Source organism: Myodes glareolus, chromosome 18 (genome assembly GCF_982192425.1).
Source record: "Myodes glareolus chromosome 18, mMyoGla1.1, whole genome shotgun sequence".
NCBI classification, from domain to species: domain Eukaryota; kingdom Metazoa; phylum Chordata; class Mammalia; order Rodentia; family Cricetidae; genus Myodes; species Myodes glareolus.
Window position 1 is genome coordinate 69050698 of NC_142043.1, and position 22665 is coordinate 69073362.

The 22665-nt window shown below is 45.2% G+C and overlaps 1 protein-coding gene across 2 annotated transcripts; it reads left to right on the top strand.

Annotated features, from left to right (window-relative positions):
• The first annotated feature begins 768 nt into the window (after positions 1-768).
• LOC148119211 (H-2 class II histocompatibility antigen, E-S beta chain-like) lies at positions 769-12301 on the top strand. 2 transcript variants are annotated; one of them, XR_015735506.1, is made up of 6 exons: positions 769-937; positions 5809-6078; positions 9840-10078; positions 11202-11312; positions 11688-11711; positions 11932-12301. XR_015735506.1 is itself a non-coding variant. In XM_087898455.1 (6 exons), exons 1-6 carry the CDS (start codon positions 838-840, stop codon positions 11940-11942), a joined length of 798 nt encoding a protein of 265 aa, XP_087754581.1. In that variant the 5' UTR covers positions 770-837; the 3' UTR covers positions 11943-12301. The 2 variants fall into 2 exon arrangements, 1 of the variants encoding a protein (XP_087754581.1); XM_087898455.1 differs by having other exon boundaries at positions 770-937; positions 9840-10121.
• The last annotated feature ends 10364 nt before the right edge of the window (positions 12302-22665 follow it).

The following is a 22665-nucleotide window of genomic DNA, read 5'->3' on the forward strand; positions in this document are numbered from 1 at the left end:
AGCATGCCATAACTCCTTAAGAAGGTCTTCCTGATTTAGTGGTAGCAAAACAAACAAACAAACAAACAAACAAACAAACAAAAACCACATTGTTTCAAAATGGTGGCTTGTTATTCCATGCTGCCATGACTAACTCTGACTCTTTAGGGAGACAAAGCTCTTGAATGGGGTTTGTGGGCAGCAAGCTGCAAGTTATTTGATGCAGCATGGGCCAACTAGTTACCAGAGCTGAGGTGGCAAAGACAGCTTCCACCTGATAGCCTCAGAAAAGTGAACAGACCTCCACCATTTGGACTGAGCACAGTTAAAAGGCAAAAGCCAAGCTTGGTTAGCCTAGCAAAAAAAGGCACTTCTGGTAAGAAAATAACTACAGATACATAATAACTACAGAATAAGAAAAAAATCTCTAAATGGTTTACAGAGTTGGATAAATGTAGAAGACTTGGGAGAGAGAAGAGGAAGAATATAGACAGAATAAAACAAAGTCAGTAATCATTTACTTAATAACTTTTAAAAAACAAAAAACCCAAAACATTCTTTTCTCCTTTTACATACCAATCCCAGTTCCCAATCCCTTCTCTCCTCATGCTCCTTCCATCTTTTAATGGGGGGAATTGCAAGTTTCAAAAGGGGATCCTCTTACTGAATCTGCAGCCAGCAACTGATGATGCTAGTCTGCTCTGCTGATGATTGGCTACTCACCCTAAATTTACCCAACCAGCACCAAGCAGTGACTCCCCTGGTTCTTTTATCCTGGCAATGGGTAAAGAGAGGACATAGTTCCCTTCTGTGTGAGCTTGTCTGCTCCTCCTACTTGGGTCTCTCCTCTCCTATAGCATGATGCAACTGTGGCTCCCCAGAGGCCCCTGGGTGAAAGCTGTGATCCTGACACTGATGGTGCTGAGCCCTCCCATGGCTTTGGTCATGGACCCCCGACGTAAGTGCACACCTCGGGTTTTGAGCTGCTGGGGGTGGGAGATGGAGAGGCCGAATTCTCACTGTCCAGGTCAAGCCCCTTGAATCTATTGATATTTCTGTGACCGCCCACAGTCCTCACATGAAGTCCATACTGTTTCCCCAAATAGGAGTGTGGATGCCTGTGCTCTCAGATCCGTGTGAGAGGCCCCATGTATCAGCCACTGTTTTCCAGTTTCTTCCTGGAGCATCTCCAGCCTTGTGTCATAGTCCTCAGGGCCTGGAGAGGATTAGTAATCATGATTTAAATCAACCCTGCACAGGGCTTGTTCTCATTGTGTTGAGCTATAGCAGACAAAGAGGTTTCTCTTTAAAAATAGAACTTCATGTGTGTGTTTGTATTCTATGTTGTCTGTATTTTTCTGTTTTTTCTTAAGTTAAAAAACAGTCAAATATTGAAGTAATCAAAGGTTTCTCTGAAACTGTCACAGAGTCACGGGAACAGGGTGAGCATCCCGGGAAGATCCCTGTGCATCCTCTGCAGCTACGAGGTCACTGTCTGGGCACCTGAGAGACTGAGCCCAGAGCTCTGTCTTTTTCTGTCCCTGACTCCAGTGTCTGTGCAGCCTTTTCCACATGGGGACCCTGCTGGCTAGTGGGTTAGTTCCCTTTCTCCTTGGGAACACAGAGCAGCTAAGGCAGCCTTAGAGATGCTGGGCTGTGTGAGCTGTTCCAAAGTCTGTGAGGCCTCTTCTGAGACCCTGGGGCAGGTTAGATCCCATTTTATGTTTATGATTTGAATCTATCTGCATTTCACTTTCTCCTACATTCTCTACTCTGAGCTGATGGAAAGAACCTGACTCCTCTTTGCATCTTGTGATCCACTTCTGGTTTCATGACCAAAATCTACACCAAACAGGAAAATCTGGGGAAAATCTGGGGTTTGCATGTGGGATAGAAAAGATGGGGTTATTCCCCAAATTCTGGGACTGTGCCTGAGCCATCTGAGCCCTCTGTGTTTAACTGATGAAAATGTGGCAGTGAGGATGATTTCTATAGAGCTGTTAAGGTCTTGGCAGGGACGGCCCTGTAGAACAATAGGGCCTGCTGCTCACTGTGTGCTTCCTCTCTCTAAGTGCTATCATCTCACGCATCAAAGGACATAGAAGTTTCCAGGCTGTCTCTCCCCTCATTGCCACATTACACAGTCAAGGTTTCTGTCCTTGCATCATCACCCTGCACACAAACTAATTTTTAAATATTTATTTATTTATTTAATGTATAAGTGCTCAATCTACATGTACACCTTTATGCCAGCAGAGGACATCAGATTCCACCAGAGATGGTTGTGAGCTACAAGTTGATGCTGGGATTGATCTCAGTACCTCTGGAAGAGCAGCCAGTGCTGAACCATCTCTCCATCCCCCTCACAAAAATCTATTCATATGGCTTCTGAATCTGTTGTTTTTCCTCCATATTTCTTTTAATATAGATCAAACCCATTCCCCTCACTATCATCAGTGACATCTCAAAATACAGAGATGAGTAACTCCGTCTCTGAAACTCTCTCTCACAGCCCTGAGCGGTGATGACCACCACAGGTGTTGTCCTTCACAATGCACTGAATTTCATCTTTCTGTGCATTCCGTGAGCGGAAGATGTTTGGGGCTCACCTGTATTTGAGCCATTGTTAGCAGACCTCCATCTGTCTGAGCTAGGTTAAGAATGAAAAGAAATACTATAAATCTGATGCGTTTCGCCCCATCTCTATTGAAACTACAGAAGATCCCATGACTGACTGATACCCTACCTGTCCCTGGGGTCACACTTGGCATCTGATTTTTAAACGATTTGGTTTGTAAATTTTTTGGATCTGTAATTTAAATGAGGAATTGAGGGTCAGTGTTGGGATCATGATTTTCACTTCCAGAAACTTCTCCAGTAGTTTCCAGAAGTTCCCGTCAACCCCACGGCTCCCAAGTTAGGCTCCTCTTGACCCCACAGTCACATCTCCCACCTGCCGCCCTCACCCCCTGTGCTCTGTTGCTCAAGAACTCAGTGTTGGCAGGAGGTGTTGTCTCAGCTGAGATGCACCCCCTCCCCCTCCCCTGACACCCACAGTCCCACCCTCTTCTTCTGGCTCCATCTGTGACACATCTTCCCTGTCACTCCCCAGAGGTCTTCTCTGTCCCCTCCTGTCACTCAAGTCTTCCTGTTACTGGAACTCCACCCCCTTTCCTATTTGTTCCTCACTCTCACAATTTAAGCTCCAAAGTGGAGGACAGCGTCCGTTTTCCCCCTGTGGATCCCCTGGTTCAGCACAGGTCAGCACAGGTCAGCACAGGTCAGCACCGAGGGAGATTTCCTGCTCTTTCTGCTGTGCTTATGGGAGAATCAAGAGCATGAGGAATGGAAGGAGTGGTGTCTTCTGAGCTGCTGAGCACTGGCTTCCAGCTCCAGGTAGGACAGCTGTGGGATCAGAGAGGGGCATACCCGGCTGACCAAAATACATCTGTTAGATGTTGATCTCTGGGGAGGTGACCTGAATCTGGACACCGACACCAGTCCCACCTGGATGGCCAGTAACAGGATTGTTCTGTTCTCGAGTTTATACCTAAATGGATCATTGTCCCTGGAGCTGTGGGACCAGCAGCAGCACCAGCCCTAACTGAGCAGGGACTCTTGCCTTGACCAAGAGTGTGTGACAGGAGAAGCCCAGAGGCTGTGGCCCTAGGCAGGAACCACAGGCAACTGAGGAATGCTGAGGGTGGGAGAAATATTCTTCCTCAGGGAGGAGCACACCAACTTGTTATCCAATCACCAGTGGTCATTCCTAAAAACATACATACAATAACATTATACAGACTGAGAAGGTTGTGCTTCTGTATTTAGAAATGTTTAAGTATATATGTATGTGTGTGTGTATGTGTGTGTGTATGTATGTATGTATATATGTATATAATAGCAAAAGAGACCATGAATTTGAAAGAGAACAAGGAAGGGCATATAGGAAGGCTGGTGTGGGGGGTAAATGATTTCATTATATCACATTCACAGAAACCAAAACAGTCTCACTGACTGTATAAACCATAAGGGCAGGCCCTGTGCCCAGCAGTAGCTGCTCCAACACCAAGTGAACTCAGTGGTATTCTTGGGCTTTTCTTCTTCCTTCCTTTCTTTCACCTTACAGAGCATTTTTTGGTTTCAGATTTTGTGGGTTTTTTTTCTGTTATTCATGTGTGTGTGAATGTGTGCATCTGTGCTTCTTATGACTTTTCTTTGGGTCTTGTGTGTGTGTATTGTTCCATCCTAATTTATTTTTTCTTGTGTCTTAGTTGCCTGTTTGTTTTCTAGTGGAGGAGGGAAAGAAAGAGTGTGGAATTGGGTGGGAGGAGAGGTGGGGAAGGTCCGTGGGAGTTGAGGGAGGGGAAACTGTGATCAGAATATACTATATGAAAAATCTGTTTTTAAAAACAATAATAGTGTAGGGTTCGAGGAAACAGTGAAGGAAGACCCAAGACTCAAAGAGCATGCAAGAACAAAGAGCGTTGACCACAGCACATACATGTGTGTTTGTTCACCTGGACAACCCGCCGACGAACCCTAGAAGGAAATTGTAGGCTCCTTCTAAGCACAGCAAAGGGAGCTTCAGGAGCCACTGGGTCACTTCAGACTTGACTGGCTAAGCAAGCTGCAGTTACATCAGGATGTTTCTAACTGGCCGAGGTTATTGTCATTTTTGGACACATTTGCACAAACTTGGGACATGACCCAGAAGGGGCTGCTGGGTTTGTCTTTGAGACACTGTGAGACTGACTTAGACGCTCTGTTTCTCTCTCCGGACCCTGAATGTAAGAGCCTTGAAGATAAAACAAGGAAAAGACGCCTGTGTGTCCTTCTCAGAGAGATGAAGCTGTAAAAAGTGGGGGAGTTTAACCCCTTCAATACAGTGGAAGATAAAATGGCCAATCATCCTCCGCAGTCACTTGGGATCTGGGGGTCATGGATGAGGATTAAAGAGACGTGTGGGCACCTCCTCTCCGGTTAAGGCTGGATGTGGTAAACTCAGATATGCCATGTTTGGTTGATATCCATGGGAGGCCTCACACTTTTCTGAAGAGAAATGGAGGAAGAGTGGATGTGGGGATGGAGGTGGGTGGAGGGACTGGTGGGAGAGGAGGAGGGGGAGGAAAGGAGGGAGGAAGAGACAGAGTGGTGCCAGGAAGTGGTGGCACAAACCTGAGACAGAGGCAGGTGGATCTCTGAGTTCGAGGCCAGCCTGGTCTACAGAGCAAGTTCTGGGACAGCCAGGGCGACACAGAGAAACCATGTCTCAAAAACAGAAACAAAGCCCCCAAACAAAAGAAATAAAGACAAAGAAAGAAAGGATGGAAGGAAGGGGAGAGAGAGAGAGAGAGAGAGAGAGAGAGAGAGAGAGAGAGAGAGAGAAAGAAAGAAAGAAAGAAAGAAAGAAAGAAAGAAAGAAAGAAAGTGAAAAGTGAGGGACGGAGGCAGGGAGTAAAAGAATAAAAGAAAGAAGAAAGAAAGAGAGAAAGAAAGGAAGGATGGAAGGAAGGAAGAAGAAAGAAAGAAAGGAAGGAAGGAAGGAAGGAAGGAAGGAAGGAAGGAAGGAAGGAAGGAAGCTGGAGGCTATGAACAGAGGGCTGTCCCTGACTCTTCTAGGAATGGAGGCGATTTCCCTGGAGTTCCTCCATCTCTCCTTGTTTGCACCCTTGTCAACTGTCCTACCTGGGCAGGGCTGTGTGTCCTTCTGCCCCATGGGTTGTGGTGACTTCAGAGGTGGGCTGGGGCAAGCTTGGGTCTGGTCATTTGGTGCAGCTGAGAGGTACTCGGTCATCTTGTCCCCAGAGAAGATCATTCCTGTCTCCATAGCTCGGTTCTTGGAATATAGTACAAGTGAGTGTCATTTCCTCAATGGGACACAGCATGTGCTGCTTGTGGAGAGATACATCTACAACCGGGAAGAGTACCTGCGCTTCGACAGCGATGTGGGCGAGTTCCGTGCGGTGAATGAGCTGGGGCGGCTGGATGCCAAGTACTGGAACAGCAGGAAGGAGATCCTAGACAAAAGGCGGGCCGCGGTGCACACGTACTGCAGACACAACTACCCAATTGGAGAGAGTATCCTTGTGCAGAGGAGAGGTGAGATGGGAGGGGGAGAGGTTGGAAACAGGGTGAGGGGGACTGTGAGGAAGCAGTAGGTGGATGTGTGTGTGTGTCTTGCGTGCGTGCGTGTGTGTGTGTGTGTGTGTGTGTGTGTGTGTGTATACAGGAGCCCAAGAGGCTGCTGGGTTCCCTGCAGCTGCAGCCACAGGTGTTTTTAAGCAGCCTGACTGGGGCCTGGGCACAGAACTCCTGTCCTCACCAGGAGCTGCAGCCCTGTTAACTCTGATCACCTTTCCAGCCCTGAGAGAATGTCCAGACTGCCCAGGACAGCGGAGGGGGTGGACACTGTATTAAAGATGCATCAATCTCAGCTTCAGCAGGAGGGTTAGTAGGAAGGGGACAGACAGAGAAAGGTAAAGACGCACCCCGGGGTGTGGGCTTCCCAGAGACAGTCACACAGAGGGAGACCTGCCCCTGGGCTACAGTCTCCACAGGAAGAGCAGGCAGGGGTTGTCATGGCATCAGTTATATACAGTGTTTGACTCTAAGCAGACACCTCAAAATTTTTCTCAGAAAGCTTTTCTTTTCTGTCTTCTTTGATGAAAGAGACACATGAGGTGGCTCTCCAGGTGGATGGATGTGAACTCAGGAGCCACTACTGTAACACAAGGGGCTTGGCGTGTGTCCCTTCCCTGTAGTCTGTGGTGAGAAACTGTAGGTCACAGCTGGGGACAGAAACAACACAGCAGTTGCTGATTGTTGCTTAGCTGAAGGCTTCAGTCACCCCAGAGTGAGGGCCTCTCTCTCCTCTCAGGTCCCCAGTGTTTCCTGGACTTTCCCTCCTGCCTCGGGTGAAGCAAGGTGTGCTGTGCTCACAAATGCAGCTCACTGAGAATGAAGTGTCAGACTGAGCTGTGTGGGGAGTCAGGGGTGGGGAGGTTCGTGACCTGTGAATGGAAGATTCCAGAAAGAACTGCCCCTGCTGCAAGGCTTGGGACTCACTAGACCTTCAGTGATGTGGGGAGGTTGAAATGATGCAGATCCACGGCCTAATGACAATTAACCCTGACCTATCATTGGTCCCATTCTTTGCCCCTCCGTGTCTCTGACTTGGCATCCAGGACTACAGAGTGAAACCTTTCAGGATGTGCGGAACTGTCAGGCACATACTTCCCCCACTCAGAAGCCAGGACTGTCATCAGAGCCCTGAGACCATGGCCAGTTCCCCACTGTGCTGTGACCCCACCCACCCAATGATCCCATGATGCACTTGGAAAGCATTTCTTCATCAAATCCTTTGTTCTGTTACCATGGAAACATCACAGATGAATTACCATATGGTAAAATGGAATGTGGGATCATCTGACTCTGTATTCTTGGGCCATGGCCACACATATTTGCTCTAGAATCAACTGTCCCTTGTCCCCCTGAGGTGACACCTGTATCACTGACTGATTACAAGGCGCCTCTGCATTTTCTGGGCTCCTTAGGTCTAACGTCCCTGCTGTTGTTCGTTTCCTTATTCACGACTTTTATTTTACTGAATGACCCACACTCAGCCTTTAACTCACTGTTTCCTTATTTAATGTGTCAGCATTGCTATCTTGATGAAGAGGAGTGTAGTTACAGGTCCCTGTTCTTCCTCTGCATCAATGGGACGGTGTCTGCCTCACATCCCCGCCTCAGATCTGCTCTCCTGTCTGGTGTGGAGAGGCTGTGGGTCCAGGAACCCAGAGACACCTGACATCCAGACACTCAGGCCCCTTCTGTAAAATGAGCCAGTGTTGGCATGTGACCTGTGGACCTGGTCCTGAACACTTTACCATCTCTGGGTTACATAGGATATCATCCGGTGCCTAACAAAGTTCTGAATTTGGGGTTCTGACCAGCTGTGTTTCTTGACCTGGTCACACCAGAATAAGAAGGGAGAGAAAGGGAAAGTGGAGGAACCAGGAAAGTGGCCGCTGTGCCCCTCCAGTGCTATAAGTTACACAGCAGAGAGAAAAACCAGGGAACGTGCAGGTGTGGGGATGGCAGGCTGTGGGCTCAGGGGCAGCCAGGAGTGTGGTGATTCAGCTTTGGTGTGTGTCCTAGTCAGGGTTGATTGCTGTGGTGAAACACCACGACCAGAGCAAACCGGGGAGGAAAGGGTTATTTAGCTTATATGATATCTATGTTCATAATCAAAGGGAGTCATGATAGGAACTCAAACAAGGCAGGCACCTGGAGGCAGGAGCCGATGCAGAGGCCATGGAGGAGTGCTGCTTACTGACTTGCTCCCCATGGCTTGCTCAACCTTCTTTCTAGAGAACCCAGGACCACCAGCCCAGGAAGGGCACCATTCCTAATGGCTGGGCCTTCTGGTATAATCAGGAATAGAGAAAATATCCTCCAGGCTTGTCTAAGAATGATCTTATGGAGACATTTTCCAAACCGAGCTTGTATCAAATTGACATAAAACTACCCACAACCATGTGTGGTGTTGAAAATCCCACTTACAGAGCTCAAGGTTGGGAGTTTCCTCACAAAACTTGGGAAGATTGTTGAGAGTTGAACTGAATTTTTTGTTTATAAAGAAGGCTTCTTTAACCTACTTTGAAGGGTGGCAGGGAGATTTGCAGTGACACCATGAGAACAGCTCTTACCCTGTGTTGTCCAGACAGAAACAACAGGAGAAACACAGGGGCTTCTGTAGTTCAGGTAGGATTCTCCCAAGCGCTGCCTTCTGTGCTTGTCCCCTGCTCTGCATGGGTCAGGGTGCAGATTGCAGCTCAGCCCACAATCCCTGCAGCTCACGCTGACAGGCCCCTGTGAGGTGACTGTGAATCCCTGTGTAGAGACATTAAGAGAACACAGGTCTAAGGTATGGCAAAGTTGATTTATTTGGAGTTTTGCAAAAACCCAGAAGACAAAAAATTCCTCAGTTAATCTTCCTGCCTCATACACAGAACTGTCCTCATCTATGGTAGCACAAATTCTCATCGGTATTAATAATAAAAACTCAGAGTCCGATATTAGGGGGTGAAAGCTGAGAGATCAGAGAGCAGAGCCAGTCGCTAGAGTTCTTACCTCTATCAAATTTCGGGCCACAAGGGCGATCGTGTCCTCAGCCTGCATCCTGACACGGACTGCCTACACTGCACTGCCTGGACTGACTGTCTCAGCCTGCACTGAGCTCCTGTCTCCTCTGCCTTATATTCCTCTCTCTGTCCAGTCACTTCACTCCTGTCTCCACCTCCCTAGTGCTGGATTCAAGGCTGTGATTCCAAGTGCTGGGACCACCTATGTGTGAGCTCTGTTTCCCTTTTACACAGATTCAATTTTCAAGCACAGGGTGGCCTTGAACAAACCAAGATCCATCTGCCACTGTCTCCTGAGTGCTGGAATTAAAGGTGTATGACACCACTGCTTGGCCTCTAGTGTCTCAGCTCTCTGTACTCTGATTTTTAGGCAAGCTTTATTTGGTAAAACATAAATAAAATATCACTACAATCTATAGACAAAAAGAAGAGACAGAATTTAGGGACACATGTGTGTGATTTAGCTGTGGGGGAAATTACCACAGCAGGAAGAAGAGTCTTTCCCTGGCAGAGAGGACATTCACCTCCAAAGGCGATTCCTCCAGGGAGCTGAACTGAGAACGAAAGCCTGTAAAGACACCTTAAGTCCTGGGACAACTGTGTTAGAATCTTAGTCCTGTCTGGACCTCAACCTGGGGGAATGGTTCCTGACAGGCAGCCAACCTGGGAGGACAGCTCTGCCCTCATGACTTACTCTCACCTCCCTTTCTCCTCTAGTTGAGCCCCAGGTGACTGTGTACCCAACAAAGACACAGCCCCAGGATCACCACAACCTCCTGGTCTGCTCTGTGAGTGGGTTCTACCCTGGCAGCATTGAAATCAGATGGTTCCGGAATGGCCAGGAGGAGAAGACTGGGGTCGTGACCACGGGCCTGATCCGGAATGGAGACTGGACCTTCCAGACCCTGGTGATGCTGGAGACGGTTCCTCAGAGTGGAGAGGTTTACACCTGCCAGGTGGAGCATTCCAGCCTGACCATCCCTGTCAGAGTGGAGTGGAGTGAGTGGGAAGGAAGCTCCTGACCCTGTGAATTCCCTCCCTTGCGGGAGGGGCATGTCTTACCCCTGCCTATCAGCTCTCTCTGACCCTCTAAATCCCTGCCCACCAGGAAGGGGGAGCATCTCACCTCTGCCTGTCTGCCTTCTCTACCCACAAACTATTTCCACTGGTCTGTGCTGTCCTCCCCTTCATCATGGCTCACAGGGGTAGCAGTGTGATCTTCCACAAGTACCTTTTCCCCCTGGGAAGCAGTTCTGCCCCCACATACTCCTCTGAGACATCCAGTGACATCATCTGTTAATGGAGGTTTCTGTCCTACATGGTCCTGCAATCCTTCAGTTCCAAATAAACACACAGAGGTCTTCATTAATTATAAACTGATTGGCCTATTAGCTCAGGTGTCTTATTAACTCTTATATTAGCCCATAATTCTTGTCTGTGATAGATATGAGGCTTGGTACCTTTTTTGGTGAGGCAGCCACAGCTTGCTTCCTCTGTGTCTGTGTGACAACTGTAGACTGAAACTTCCCTCTTCCCATAATTCTCATTGCCACGCCTCTACTTCCAGCCTGGTTGCTGCCACTCTGCCTATACTTCATGCCTGGTTACTGGCCCATCAGCATGTTGTTAAAAATAATACAAGCGACAGGATAAAAGACCATTATCCCACAGCAAACACTGGCCCAGGGACCTGAGTAGTCCTGACTGCAGCCTCTGCCTCTGGCTGGGTTGTGTTTCTGCTGCTGCTCATGGAAATAACGGACAAGGAACAGCAAAGGGCCGTGGCTGACCTCAAAGATGTCCAGTCTCAGCTCTGTCTTTGCTTAGCTCTGTCACCCTCAGGACTGTGCAGCCTCAGAGCTCAGAGACTTCCTGTCAGCTCAGCTCAGGGTGGCCATAATAAGTCTCTTCATGCTGTAAGCTTCTTGCTGTTTAATTGCTTCCAAACATCACGAGGAGTGTTCAATTCCAGCTCCCCTAGAACAGGCTTCTTCCTCAGTCTCAAAGTTCTGAATCTCATGGTCTCGAGTGGAGATGAGATTTGGGGTGAAAACCTCTAAACCCGGCTTCCCTTCCCAGGGGCTCAGTCCTCATCTGCACAGAACAAGATGCTGAGTGGAGTCGGGGGCTTCGTGCTGGGTCTGCTCTTCCTTGGACTGGGAATGTTCATTTTCTACAGGAACCAGAAAGGTAAGGAGCCTGGTGGTGGCCAAGACTCCACAACATTTCAGGGACTAGACATACTTAGTTCTCAGGATGTCACTGGCCCTGTGACCTCAGGTTTCAACGAACTCCGAACCCAATAGCCTATAATTATTGTACTGAACCCTGAGGAGTGATAACATATTGAGATGTGAAAGTTAAAGCGACTCTGACTTGAGAACTGGAAACAGAGGAAGAGTTTAGGAAGAGCCACTGGGCTGGTGAGCCTGAGGCTTCCTGTGCCCTCCCTCTCTGTCCACAGGACCTCTGCCCTGGCGCTGTGCACTGCTGCCCTGCCAGAGGGATCACTTGTGGAAGATCTGCCTCCACGCACTTAAATGCCTATTTTGTTCTCTTTCCTAGGACAGTCTGGAGTTCAGCCGACAGGTAACACCCTTCAGTCTTCCCTCAGAGACAGATCTGCCTTCCCTACAGTGTGGGGTATGAGAAATGATGGACACCAAACAAAATTGCTGGGGAAGGTGTAGGTTCCTGGGTCTATCCAGGCAGTTTGCCCTGAGCCATGTTCCATTCACAAGTCCTGTGCTCTGAAGCAGCATTGACCTGGGGCGTGAGACGTTCTCTCTGCTCACTCTCATGCTGTCAGGAGAGGTCTGAAGTGGTGACAGAGGACACTGCAGAGCTAGGTCTGGAAACACCGCTGCCCCCTGTGCTCTGCAGGACTCCTGAGCTGAGGTGAGCTGACAAGACTGAAGGAAGGAGCTCTCTTGCCATGAAATCACTGACCAACCTGGTTGGCTCGAGTTCCTCCATTGACAGTGCTGCCCCAGGACCTCCTGGCTCTGGACCCTGCAGACTTGTGCTCCCTGACAGCCTGCTTAGACCCTGCCTGGGCCTGGCAGCCCTGGGACAGAAGTTCCCTCCCATGTGTGCTGCCCTTTGTCTAGAGCTTCTGAGCTAAGCTGTTGTCATGATGCTTTCCTACATTTCCTCAAATAAACAAAGAATGACAATTACCTGCTTCAGAGATTTTCAAGAAGAAATAGCACAGAGAAAGGAATGGCCCACTGTTAGACACTGTTTGTACAGGATAAAAATCACAGATTGGGGGTAGGAAATAGGTGTTATCTATTACTTGTTAATTTGGATGTTTTTCTGAATAGGATTGAATTTGAAAAGAGAACATACAATCAATATAGACACAGTCACTGAAGCACACGGGAAGGGAACCTGTGAGAGCTGTGGTAGAGGAGGGAGATGTTGCTGTGTCCCTGTCACAGTGTGGGTGAGGACACGGTCAGGGCGATGCTCTGAGGCCTAGGAGCTCCATCCTTTGCTCTAAGGAGAAGCTGGAGGGGAAGAGAAAGACATTGACTGAGAATCTGGAAGGTTCTGCTTTGAGGTTGAACCTGATTAGCCAGTCTCTGAACACCTGAGAATTTCCTCTGGCCTCTATGGTATGATTCAGCATGCAAGAGCCCTTGGTGGGTGGGAGCCAGAAGCCTCATGGCAGGCGAGAGACAAATATGCCATGCAGGCAGAGCTTAGTGTTGGAGCCCACAGGACTCTACAGTGAATGCCGAGTTGACAGACCAACAGGCAGACCCACAAGGAGTGCATACCTGCACGTCCACATGGAGCAACCGTTTTGCAGAGGTATGGGAACCCTTGTCTTTTGAAAAGTCGTTGCCATATCTATGAAAACCTTGTGAGGCCATGATTCTCCCTTCAAAATGGGATTCATTCCCCAAACCCCTCAGCAGTGTGACTTCTCCTGCATGGGCCTCAGAATGACTTTTCCCTTCCCCCACACCATGAGGCCTTCTCTCTCTGTTCTAACAGTCAAATTACAGAGGCAATCCCACAAATTCACCTGCTAACAGATCACACATAAATTTCTTTTTTTATTGATTTTATTCAGTTAGATATTTTTCTCTGCTCCCCTACCTTCTTCCCCCTCCTCTTGTATTCTCTCCCTTCTACCCTGGCTGGGAACAAGTCTGTTTTGACTTGACTATCTGCTCTAAAGTGAAGGGCTGAAGGAGAGAGGTGAAGACCAGGCTGAAGTGAAGGTAGGGAGTGTGGGCAGTTAGAGGCAGAGACACAAAGAGTTAATCAGCAATATGAAGAAAGATTTATTCAGTTTTCTTGAATGTCTCCTATTGAACTGAAACAATTCTGTAGCAATTTTACAAATCACCACGAGAGCATCCTCTCTCCAGAATCTGTTTTCGGCTGAGCTGACTGAGAGTTCCTGTAAGTGGCCACATTTTCTGGTAAGCAGACCAGGAGCATGAGTAGCCTTATCTGTAAGGAGAGAGTTGCTGATCCTTCCTAGGTGAGGTCAACAAGGTCTGAGAAAAGGACTTTGACTTTTCACTGAGGGCACATGTAATACATTAAAAGGGTTGTGAATATATAGGAAGTTAAAGCCTACCAGGCCTAGAAAACTAACGTAGAGTCTTGGTAGTGCTGTCAGATGTCCTAATTATGCATAGCTGATGAGGGGAGACCACCTGATGCTGCCTGAGGACCCAGCAACAGGCAATGTCAGAAGTCCTGATTATAGGTAGCCAATGAGGCGCAGCTAAGTGATCAGAATGCTGATGGCAGAAGTTACAAAATAATCCCACAATAGTTCAGAATTATGTATAATAAAGGGTTATTTATTTAGGGGAGACTTACAGACCACTGTCCTAGATCACAGTCCTCTGAATGAATGGGGAACAGGAACAGAATATAGTGGCTGGAAGCGAGAGCTGGAAGCAAGAGAGTGAGTGAAGGCTTTACAGCAGCCTTTATAGTATAAGAGACCATGCCCAAGTGGGCTGGTATCTTAAAGGCTATTGACTGAAGGAGCTGCAGGAGCTCCCACAGCCCCTCCCACTTTGTTTAAATATGAGAGTTCAAATCCAGTACAAAACTGTATACACTTGGAACAGTTATCAAGTATAGAGATTAGAATTACAACCAGCATAAACAATATTAATCAAGGAATGTATGCTAAATGTTTTAATAAGCATTCTATCCCAAGAAGTCTAAGTCTTGCATTGAAAATGGCTTAGCTATATGCTAAGAGGATGGTAACTATAACTATCTAATCTTCAACCTAATAGAATGTCTGAGAAGGGAGATGATATTACTTGAGTAGGCAGGGAGAGCAATCAGGCAGCTTCCAATATGTACAGTAGATGACAGAGACAACTGGCAGCCTGAGTAATCACCCAAAGTCTCATTTGCAATGTTGAGCCAACCAACATTGGCTAAGGCCTAGCAGGAAAATTTTCCAAACCATATTACCCTGTCTTGGCAAGATTTGACTGTCTTTTTTCTTGTATCCTGCTTGTCCAGTCCAGACATCATGCGCTTTGTCAGTGGTTGAGGCATCAGAATTTTCTTGTCCAAAGACCAGTTGTGCCAAGAAGAATACAAATTCCAAGTGGAGTGTCTTTGGTGCTCAACCCTCACTCGGGGATAGACCAGTGCTGCCGGGAGCAATTGTGTCTCATGTCAACAGCTCCCATAGCAGAACACCTTGTTGGTGGGAGGGTATATAAGGTTCTTCCTCGCTAAATAAATGAGTCTGCACTTTCACTGAACTCCAGGAATCTATGTCATTGCATATGCATCTTCTCACCCATTCTTGCAAGGAAGATGTTGGGAACCAGCTACACCCCATGACACAGTCACTTTGCAAATGTTCCTCTCCTCATCTCTGCTTCATGGGAAATGATGTCTCCGACACTTACTTTAGAGGGCCTCTGAATGTAGACAGCCTCCAATTTTTGTGCTCATGAATAAACACTAGAAAAACCAGAAATGTTAACCAGGCCGGCTTGTCCTTTCAATAAAAGGGATGTGTACATCTGTTTTCCACTTAGAAGGCAGGGAATGGACATAGTTAATGGCCTGGTGATCAGTGCCATCTTAGGAACAGGCCTCGCCTGAAACCCCCAGTCTATTATGTTTATCTAAGACTCTCCCTTCCTATACCTTTTGTCTCTGATATTTTTCTTAGACAATAGAATCTGTCCTTAAGGGAGATGTCACATGACACTCTAGATCTGGTGACCTCATGCTCTCTGTAAACCAGAGACTGTGCCAGATCCTCTATAGGCCCTTGAACTATAGGATCCACCCTGATTGAAGAGGTCACATGTCATTTTTAAAGGAGTTTCAATGTAGTCACCTTAAGTTTTGTTGTACAAATGGAATTGTGATCCTTATTATTGGGAAACTTTTTGTCTAAGTTGCACTATACTTAAACATGCTTACAATAAATATATAGAGCCTGATTCTAGAAGGTTAAACTGGCACCAGTTCACGAAGTCTTACTTGATTAGTGGACTTGCCACACTGGGGTCATCATTCTGCTGACTCAGGTAGTCTCGTGGATTCCACACTTGTACCTCAGTGTGTCAGGGCTCTAAGGCCACATTGTTTTCTCACACAAACTATGTTTCTTGCCGTAAGAATTTAGAAAACAAAGTTCTGCACATTGAATTCTAACTTCCAATCCCACAGTCACCAAAGTCAGAATGAGATTAGCCTCATGTTGTGTATTCTTGATCCCATGATCTGTAAGTAGAGCCAATTAAGTAAATTGCCTCTTTCCACATTACAATTGTAGAATACACATAAAATCTATATTCCCACTCCACAAAGAACAAAGAGGTAAGATGAACAGGATAACTGGCCTTAAACAATTTTAAATCCCAATTAGGAAAGCAACAAAAACTCTTTAGGCTAGGGGAGAAATCCCCCATCTAGGACACCTTGTGGTTTGGGTGTTCCCTTAAAGAATCAGGGAGCTCTCTCCTGTGATTTATGGCCAAGACCAGCCAACAGTCTTCCTCTTTATTTCAGTGATCAACCTCTCATATGGATATAGTTGGCATTGCTTTATGGGGTCATCATGGTTGCCTTAGTCCTGGGGTGCCCAGGTAGTACCTGAGGGCCTACTATGTGCTCTGTCTACTCTGAAATGAATACCTCAATATCAGCATTTTTTCTGAGCAGAGAGTTTTCCACTGCACTCTCCTGAAGGTATAGGACATTTCAGTACTTGAATGTTATTTGGGGACAGCCTATAAAACTTTGAAAAAAAATCAGTTTTCAACAAACTACTGCTTAAATTCTTTGCATTTCCTGGAGAACAATTCTTTACTCTCTTCCATAAACAGCCCCTTCCTCTCTCTCTTCACTCCTTTAGGTTCTGCAAATAATCCTTTTCTACACTATGAATTTTTATTATTCTCACTGGTTAATAAAAAAGCTTACATGCTAATGGCAAGAAGATAGACAGGAAAGTCAAACTGGGAATGTTGGAAAGGAGGGCAGAGTGAAGAGATGCCAGCTAGCCAGCCACCTAGGAAGCAAGGCATGCTAGAGGACAGGTAAACCTATGAGCCATGTGGTAATACATAGATTAATAGAAATACTTTAATTAAGTTGTAAGAATTACTTAGTAACAATCCTGAGCTATTAGCCAAGTATTTATAAACAATAAAAGCCTCTGTGTGGTAATTTGGGAAGCAGTTGCTGGTTATGTGGTAATAGGTGATTCAGACAAGAAATGTCTGATTGCATATGGTGTTCCAACGTGTGTCTAAAATTTCCACATAAAACCTGTCAAATCTTTTTTTTTCAAAGTTTATTAAATTATGAAAGTTTCCATTTCTGCCCCTCCTCCCAACACCCTCCCACTCTCCCCCTCCCCCTCCTCCTCCCTCTCCATCCCTAAGAGCAGTCAGGGCTTCCAGCCCTGTGGGAAGTTCAAGTTCCTCCCCCCTCCCTCCAGGTCCAGGAAGGTGAGTATCCAAACAGATTGGATCCCAAAAATCCAGTATATACAGAGGAAACAAGACCCAGTGTCATTGTCAGTGGCTTTTCAGAAAGACTCCAGGCCAGCCTCATTCAGAGAATCCGGCCACATTCAGAAAATCTAGTTGGATCACATGCTCGTTCAGTCCCAGTCCAACTGGCCTTGGTGAACTCTCATTAGATCAGTCCCCTTGTATCAGTGGGTGATCGCACCCCTCGCGGTCCTGAGTTTTTTTCATGTTCTTCCTCCTTCTGCCCCTCATTTGGACCATGGGGGGCTCAGTCCGGTGCTCCAATGTGGGTCTCCGTCTGTATCGCCATCCATCGTCAGATGAAGGATCTACGGTGATAAGCAAAATCTTCATCAGTATGGTTATAGGCCAAGGCCGGTTCAGGCACCCTCTCCTCTGTCTAGAGAACAGTCTGGGGATCTCTCCTTGGACCTGGGATCCCATTTATAATCAAGACTCTTGTAAACCCTAAAATGGCTCCCTTAGTTGAGATATATTCTTCCCTGATCCCATATCCATCCTTCTTCCCTCCCTCCATCTCAGCCCCCCGAGTTTTCCCCATTCCTCCCCTACTCCTTTCTCTCTAGCCCTCTCCCCTTCCAACAACCCTCCCACCCCCCCCATGTACCCGAGGTTACCTGGGACTCTTGTCTATTTCCAATCTCCAGGAGGATAAGTACATGATTTTCTTCAGGTTCACCTTCTTATTTAGCTTCTCTAGGATCTCGAATAATAGGCTCAAAGACCTTTAATTATGGCTAGAATCCACTTATGAGTGAATACATACCATATTCCTCTTTTTGGGTCTGGCTTACCTCACTCAGTAAAGCGTTTTCTATGTCCATCCATTTGCATGCAAAATTCAAGATGTCATTGTTTTTTACCGCTGAGTAAAACTCTAGTGTATATATGTTCCACACCTTCTTTAACCATTCTTCTATTGAGGGGCACCTAGGTTGTTTCCAGGTTCTGGCTATTACAAATAGTGCTGCTATGAACATAGTTGAACAAATGCTTTTGTAATATGATAGGGCATCTCTTGGGTATATTCCCAAGAGTGGAATTGCTGGGTCCTGAGGGAGGTTGACTCCCAGTTTCCTGAGAAACCGCCACACTGATTTCCACAGTGGCTGTACAAGTTTGCAATCCCACCAACAATGGATGAGAGGTTCCCTCTCTCCACATCCTCTCCAGCATAGGCTATCATTGGTGTTTTTGACTTTAGCTAATCTGACCGGTGTAAAATGGTATCTCATAGTTGTTTTGATTTGCATTTCCCTGATCGCTAAGGATGTTGAGCATGACCTTAAGTGTCTTTTGGCCATTTGAAGTTCTTCTATTGTGAATTCTCTGTTCAGATCAGCACCCCATTTTTTAATTGGGTTAATTAGAGTTTTAGTGTCTAGTTTCTTGAGTTCTTTGTATATTTTGGAGATCAGGCCTTTGTCTGATGAGGGGTTGGTGAAGATCTTCTCCCAGTCAGAAGGTAGCCTTTTTGTCTTACTGACAGTGTCCTTTGCTTTACAGAAGCTTCTCAGTTTCAGGAGGTCCCATTTATTCATTGATTCTCTTATTGTCTGTGCTACTGGGGTTCTACCTAGGAAGTGGTCTCCTGTGCCTATGTCTTGTAGACTACTTCCCACTTTCTCTTCTATGTGGTTCAAAGTGGTCAGATTAATGTTGAGGTCTTTAATCCATTTGGACTTGATTTTTGTGCATGGTGATAGATATGGATCTACTTTCATTCTTCTACAGGTTGACATCCAATTATGCCAGCACCATTTGTTAAAGATGCTTTCCTTCTTCCATTGCATACCTTTAGCCCCCTTGTCGAAAATCAAGTGTTCATAGGTTTGTGGGTTAATATTTGGGTCTTCTATTCGATTCCATAGGTCGACTTCTCTGTTCTTATGCCAGTACCAAGCTGTTTTCAATACTGTAGCTGTGTAATAGAGTTTGAAGTCAGGGATGGTTATACCTCCAGACATTCCGTTATTATATAAGATTGTTTTGGCTATCCTGGGTTTTTTGTTTTTCCATATAAAATTAATTATTATTCTCTCAAGGTCTGTGAAGAAGTTTGATGGGATTTTGATGGGGATTGCATTGAATCTATAGATTGCTCTTGGTAGAATTGTCATTTTTACTATGTTGATCCTCCCAATCCAAGAGCAAGGGAGACCTTTCCATTTTCTGGTATCCTCCTCAATTTCTTTCTTCAAAGACTTAAAGTTCTTGTCAAATAGGTCTTTCACTTCCTTGGTCAGAGTTATCCCAAGATATTTTATGCTATTTGTGGCTATCGTGAAAGGTGAAGTTTCTCTGATTTCCCTCCCTGCTTCTTTATCCTTTGTGTATAGGAGGGCAACTGATTTTTTGGAGTTGATCTTGTATCCTGCCACATTACTAAAGGTGTTTATCAGCTGTAGGAGTTCTTTGGTAGAGTTTTTGGGGTCGCTCATGTATACTATCATATCGTCTGCAAATAATGAGAGTTTAACTTCTTCCTTTCCAATTCAAATCCCCTTGATCCCCTTGTGTTGTCATATTGCTATTGCTAGAACTTCTAGCACTATATTGAAGAGGTATGGGGAGAGTGGACAGCCTTGTCTTGTTCCTGATTTCAATGGAATGGCTTTGAGTTTCTCTCCGTTCAGTTTGATGTTAGCTGTCGGCTTGCTGTAAATAGCTTTTATTATATTTAGGTATGATCCTTGTATCCCCAATCTCTCCAACACCTTTATCATAAAGGGATGCTGGATTTTGTCAAATGATTTTTCAGCATCTAATGAGATGATCATATGGTTTTTTTCTTTCAGTTTATTTATATGATGGATTACATTGATGGATTTGCGTATGTTGAACCAGCCCTGCATCTCTGGAATGAAGCCTACTTGATCATAATGGATAATTCTTCTAATGTGTTCTTGGATTCGGTTTGCCAGTATTTTATTGAGAATTTTTGCGTCGATGTTCATGAGTGAGATTGGCCTGTAATTCTCTTTCTTGGTTGTGTCTTTATGTGGTTTTGGTATCAGGGTAACTGTAGCTTCATAAAAAGAGTTTGGCAATGACTCTTCTGTTTCTATATTGTGAAATATCTTAAAGAGTATAGGTATCAGCTCTTCTTGAAAGTTCTGGTAGAATTCTGCATTGAAACCATCTGGCCCTGGGCTTTTTTTGGTTGGGAGGTTTTTGATAACCGCTTCTAATTCTTCACGACTAACAGGTCTATTTAGATTGTTCACCTGGTCTTGATTTAACTTTGGTATATGGTATTTATCTAAAAACCAATCCATTTCTCATACATTTTCCAACTTTGTGGCATATAAACTTTCGTAGTAAGATCTAATGATTCTCTTAATTTCCTCTATGTCTGTTGTTATGTCCCCCTTTTCATTTCTGATCTTATTAATTTGGGTGTTCTCTCTCTGCCATTTGATTAGTTTGGCTAGGGGTTTGTCAATCTTGTTGATTTTCTCCAAGAACCAACTTTTTGTTTCGTTGATTTTTTGGATTGTTTTCTGTGTTTCTATTTTGTTAATTTCAGCCTTCAGTTTGATTATTTCCAATCTTCTACTCCTCCTAGGAGAGTCTGCTTCTTTTTTTCCAGAGCTTTGAGGTGTGCTGTTAAGTCTCCAATGTGTGCTTTCTCTGTTTTCTTTAATTGGGCACTTAGTGCTATAAACTTTCCTCTTAGCACTGCTTTCATTGTGTCCCATAGATTTGAGTATGTTGTGTCTTTATTTTCATTAAATTCAAGGAAGACTTTAACTTCTTTCTTTATTTCTTCCTTGACCCAGGGATGATTCAGTAGTTGACTGTTCAACTTCCACACATTTGTAGGCTTTCTGGTGTTACAATTGTTATTGAATTCTAACTTTATTCCGTGGTGATCCGACAAGACACAGGTGGTTACTAATATTTTTTTGTATCTATGGAAGTTTGCTTTGTTTCCAAGTATTTGGTCAATTTTTGAGAAGGTTCCATGAGCTGCAGAGAAGAAGGTATATTCTTTCCTTTTTGGGTGGAATGTTCTATAGATATCTGTTAAGTCCATTTGATTCATTACCTCTAGCAATTCTCTTATTTCTCTGTTGAGTTTCTGTTTGATTGACCTGTCCATTGGTGAGAGAGGTGTGTTGAAGTCTCCTACTATTAGTGTGTGTGGTTTGATGACTGCCTTGAGTTCTAAAAGTTTTTCTTTTACATAAGTGGGTGCTTTTATATTAGGGGCATAGATATTCAGGATTGAGACTTCCTCCTGATGAATTGTTCCTGTTATGAGTATAAAATGTCCATCTCCATCTCTTCTGATTGATTTTAGTTTGAAGTCATTTTTGTTAGATATTAGAATGGCCACGCCCGCTTGTTTCTTAGGTCTGTTTGCTTGGAAAACCTTTTCCCAACCCTTTACTCTGAGTAGATGTCTATCTTTGTGGTTGAGGTGTGTTTCTTGTAAACAGCAGAATGTTGGATCCTGTTTTCGTATCCAATCTCTTAGTCTGTGCCTTTTTATAGGTGAGTTGAGACCATTAATATTAAGTGATATTAATGACCAGTGGTTGTTGATTCCAGTTATTTTTTTTGTGTATGTGTGTAGTAGAGTTTCTGTGTTTCTCTTCTTTGAATTGTGGTTGTGAAGGATCGCTAAATGTCTGGGTTATTGTAGGCAGTGATGGCAATGTTGGATTCCTTGGGTTGCGATTTTCCTTCTATTACTTTCTGTAAGGCTGGATTTGTGGCTACGAATTGTTTAAATTTATTTTTATCCTGGAATATTTTGTTTTCTCCGTTGATAGTGAACGATAGCTTGGCTGGGTATAGTAGTCTGGGTTTGCATCCATGGTCTCTTAGTTTCTGCAGTACCTCTATCCAGGATCTTCTGGCTTTCATGGTTTCCATAGAGAAGTCCAGTGTAAGCCTGATAGGTTTACCTTTATAAGTTACACAACAGAAGAACCTCCTGTTCTTCTGTTCTGTTCTTCTGTTCTGAACCATTTCAGAGGGGAAATGGTGTGGAAAATCCTTCTGTATATGTGTTGCTTTTGTTGGTTAACAAAGAAGCTTCTTTCAGTCAATGGTTTAGCAGTATATAGCCAGACTGGAAGATATTTATATGTAGAGACAGAGAGAGAGAGTAGGAGGAGTCAGGGAGAAGCCATGTAGCTGCTGACAGGAGACAGACACACCAGACCCTTGCCGGTAAGCCACAACCACCTGGCGATACAAAAATTAATAGAAATGGCTTAATTTAAGGTATAAAAGCCAGTCAGCAATACACTTAAGTGACTGGGCAAGCAATGATTTAAATAATATAGTTTCTATGTGATTATTTTGACTCAGATTGGTCAGGTACTTTGCCATGGCACAGCTGATGAGAGATCTAGATGGGAAAGGAAACCTAAACTCTTTCTTGTATGCTATTAATCCTCACAGCTGTGAGAATTCCTGCTCCCTCCCTGAGCATCCACAGCAATTCTGGATCTGACCTCAGTGTGTTGTGCTAAAGGATATAAAACACCAGAGAATTTGAGTCAATGACA

What these genes read in the sequence shown, in the direction of transcription:
- LOC148119211 (XM_087898455.1), top strand. Translation starts at nt 838, where the DNA reads ATGATGCAACTGTGGCTCCCCAGAGGCCCCTGGGTGAAAGCTGTGATC. An exon ending in CCCTGTCAGAGTGGAGTGGA is followed by an intron (nt 10,122 to 11,201) that starts GTGAGTGGGAAG and finishes TTCCCTTCCCAG; the next exon opens with GGGCTCAGTCCTCATCTGCA. An exon ending in TTTCTACAGGAACCAGAAAG is followed by an intron (nt 11,313 to 11,687) that starts GTAAGGAGCCTG and finishes TCTCTTTCCTAG; the next exon opens with GACAGTCTGGAGTTCAGCCG.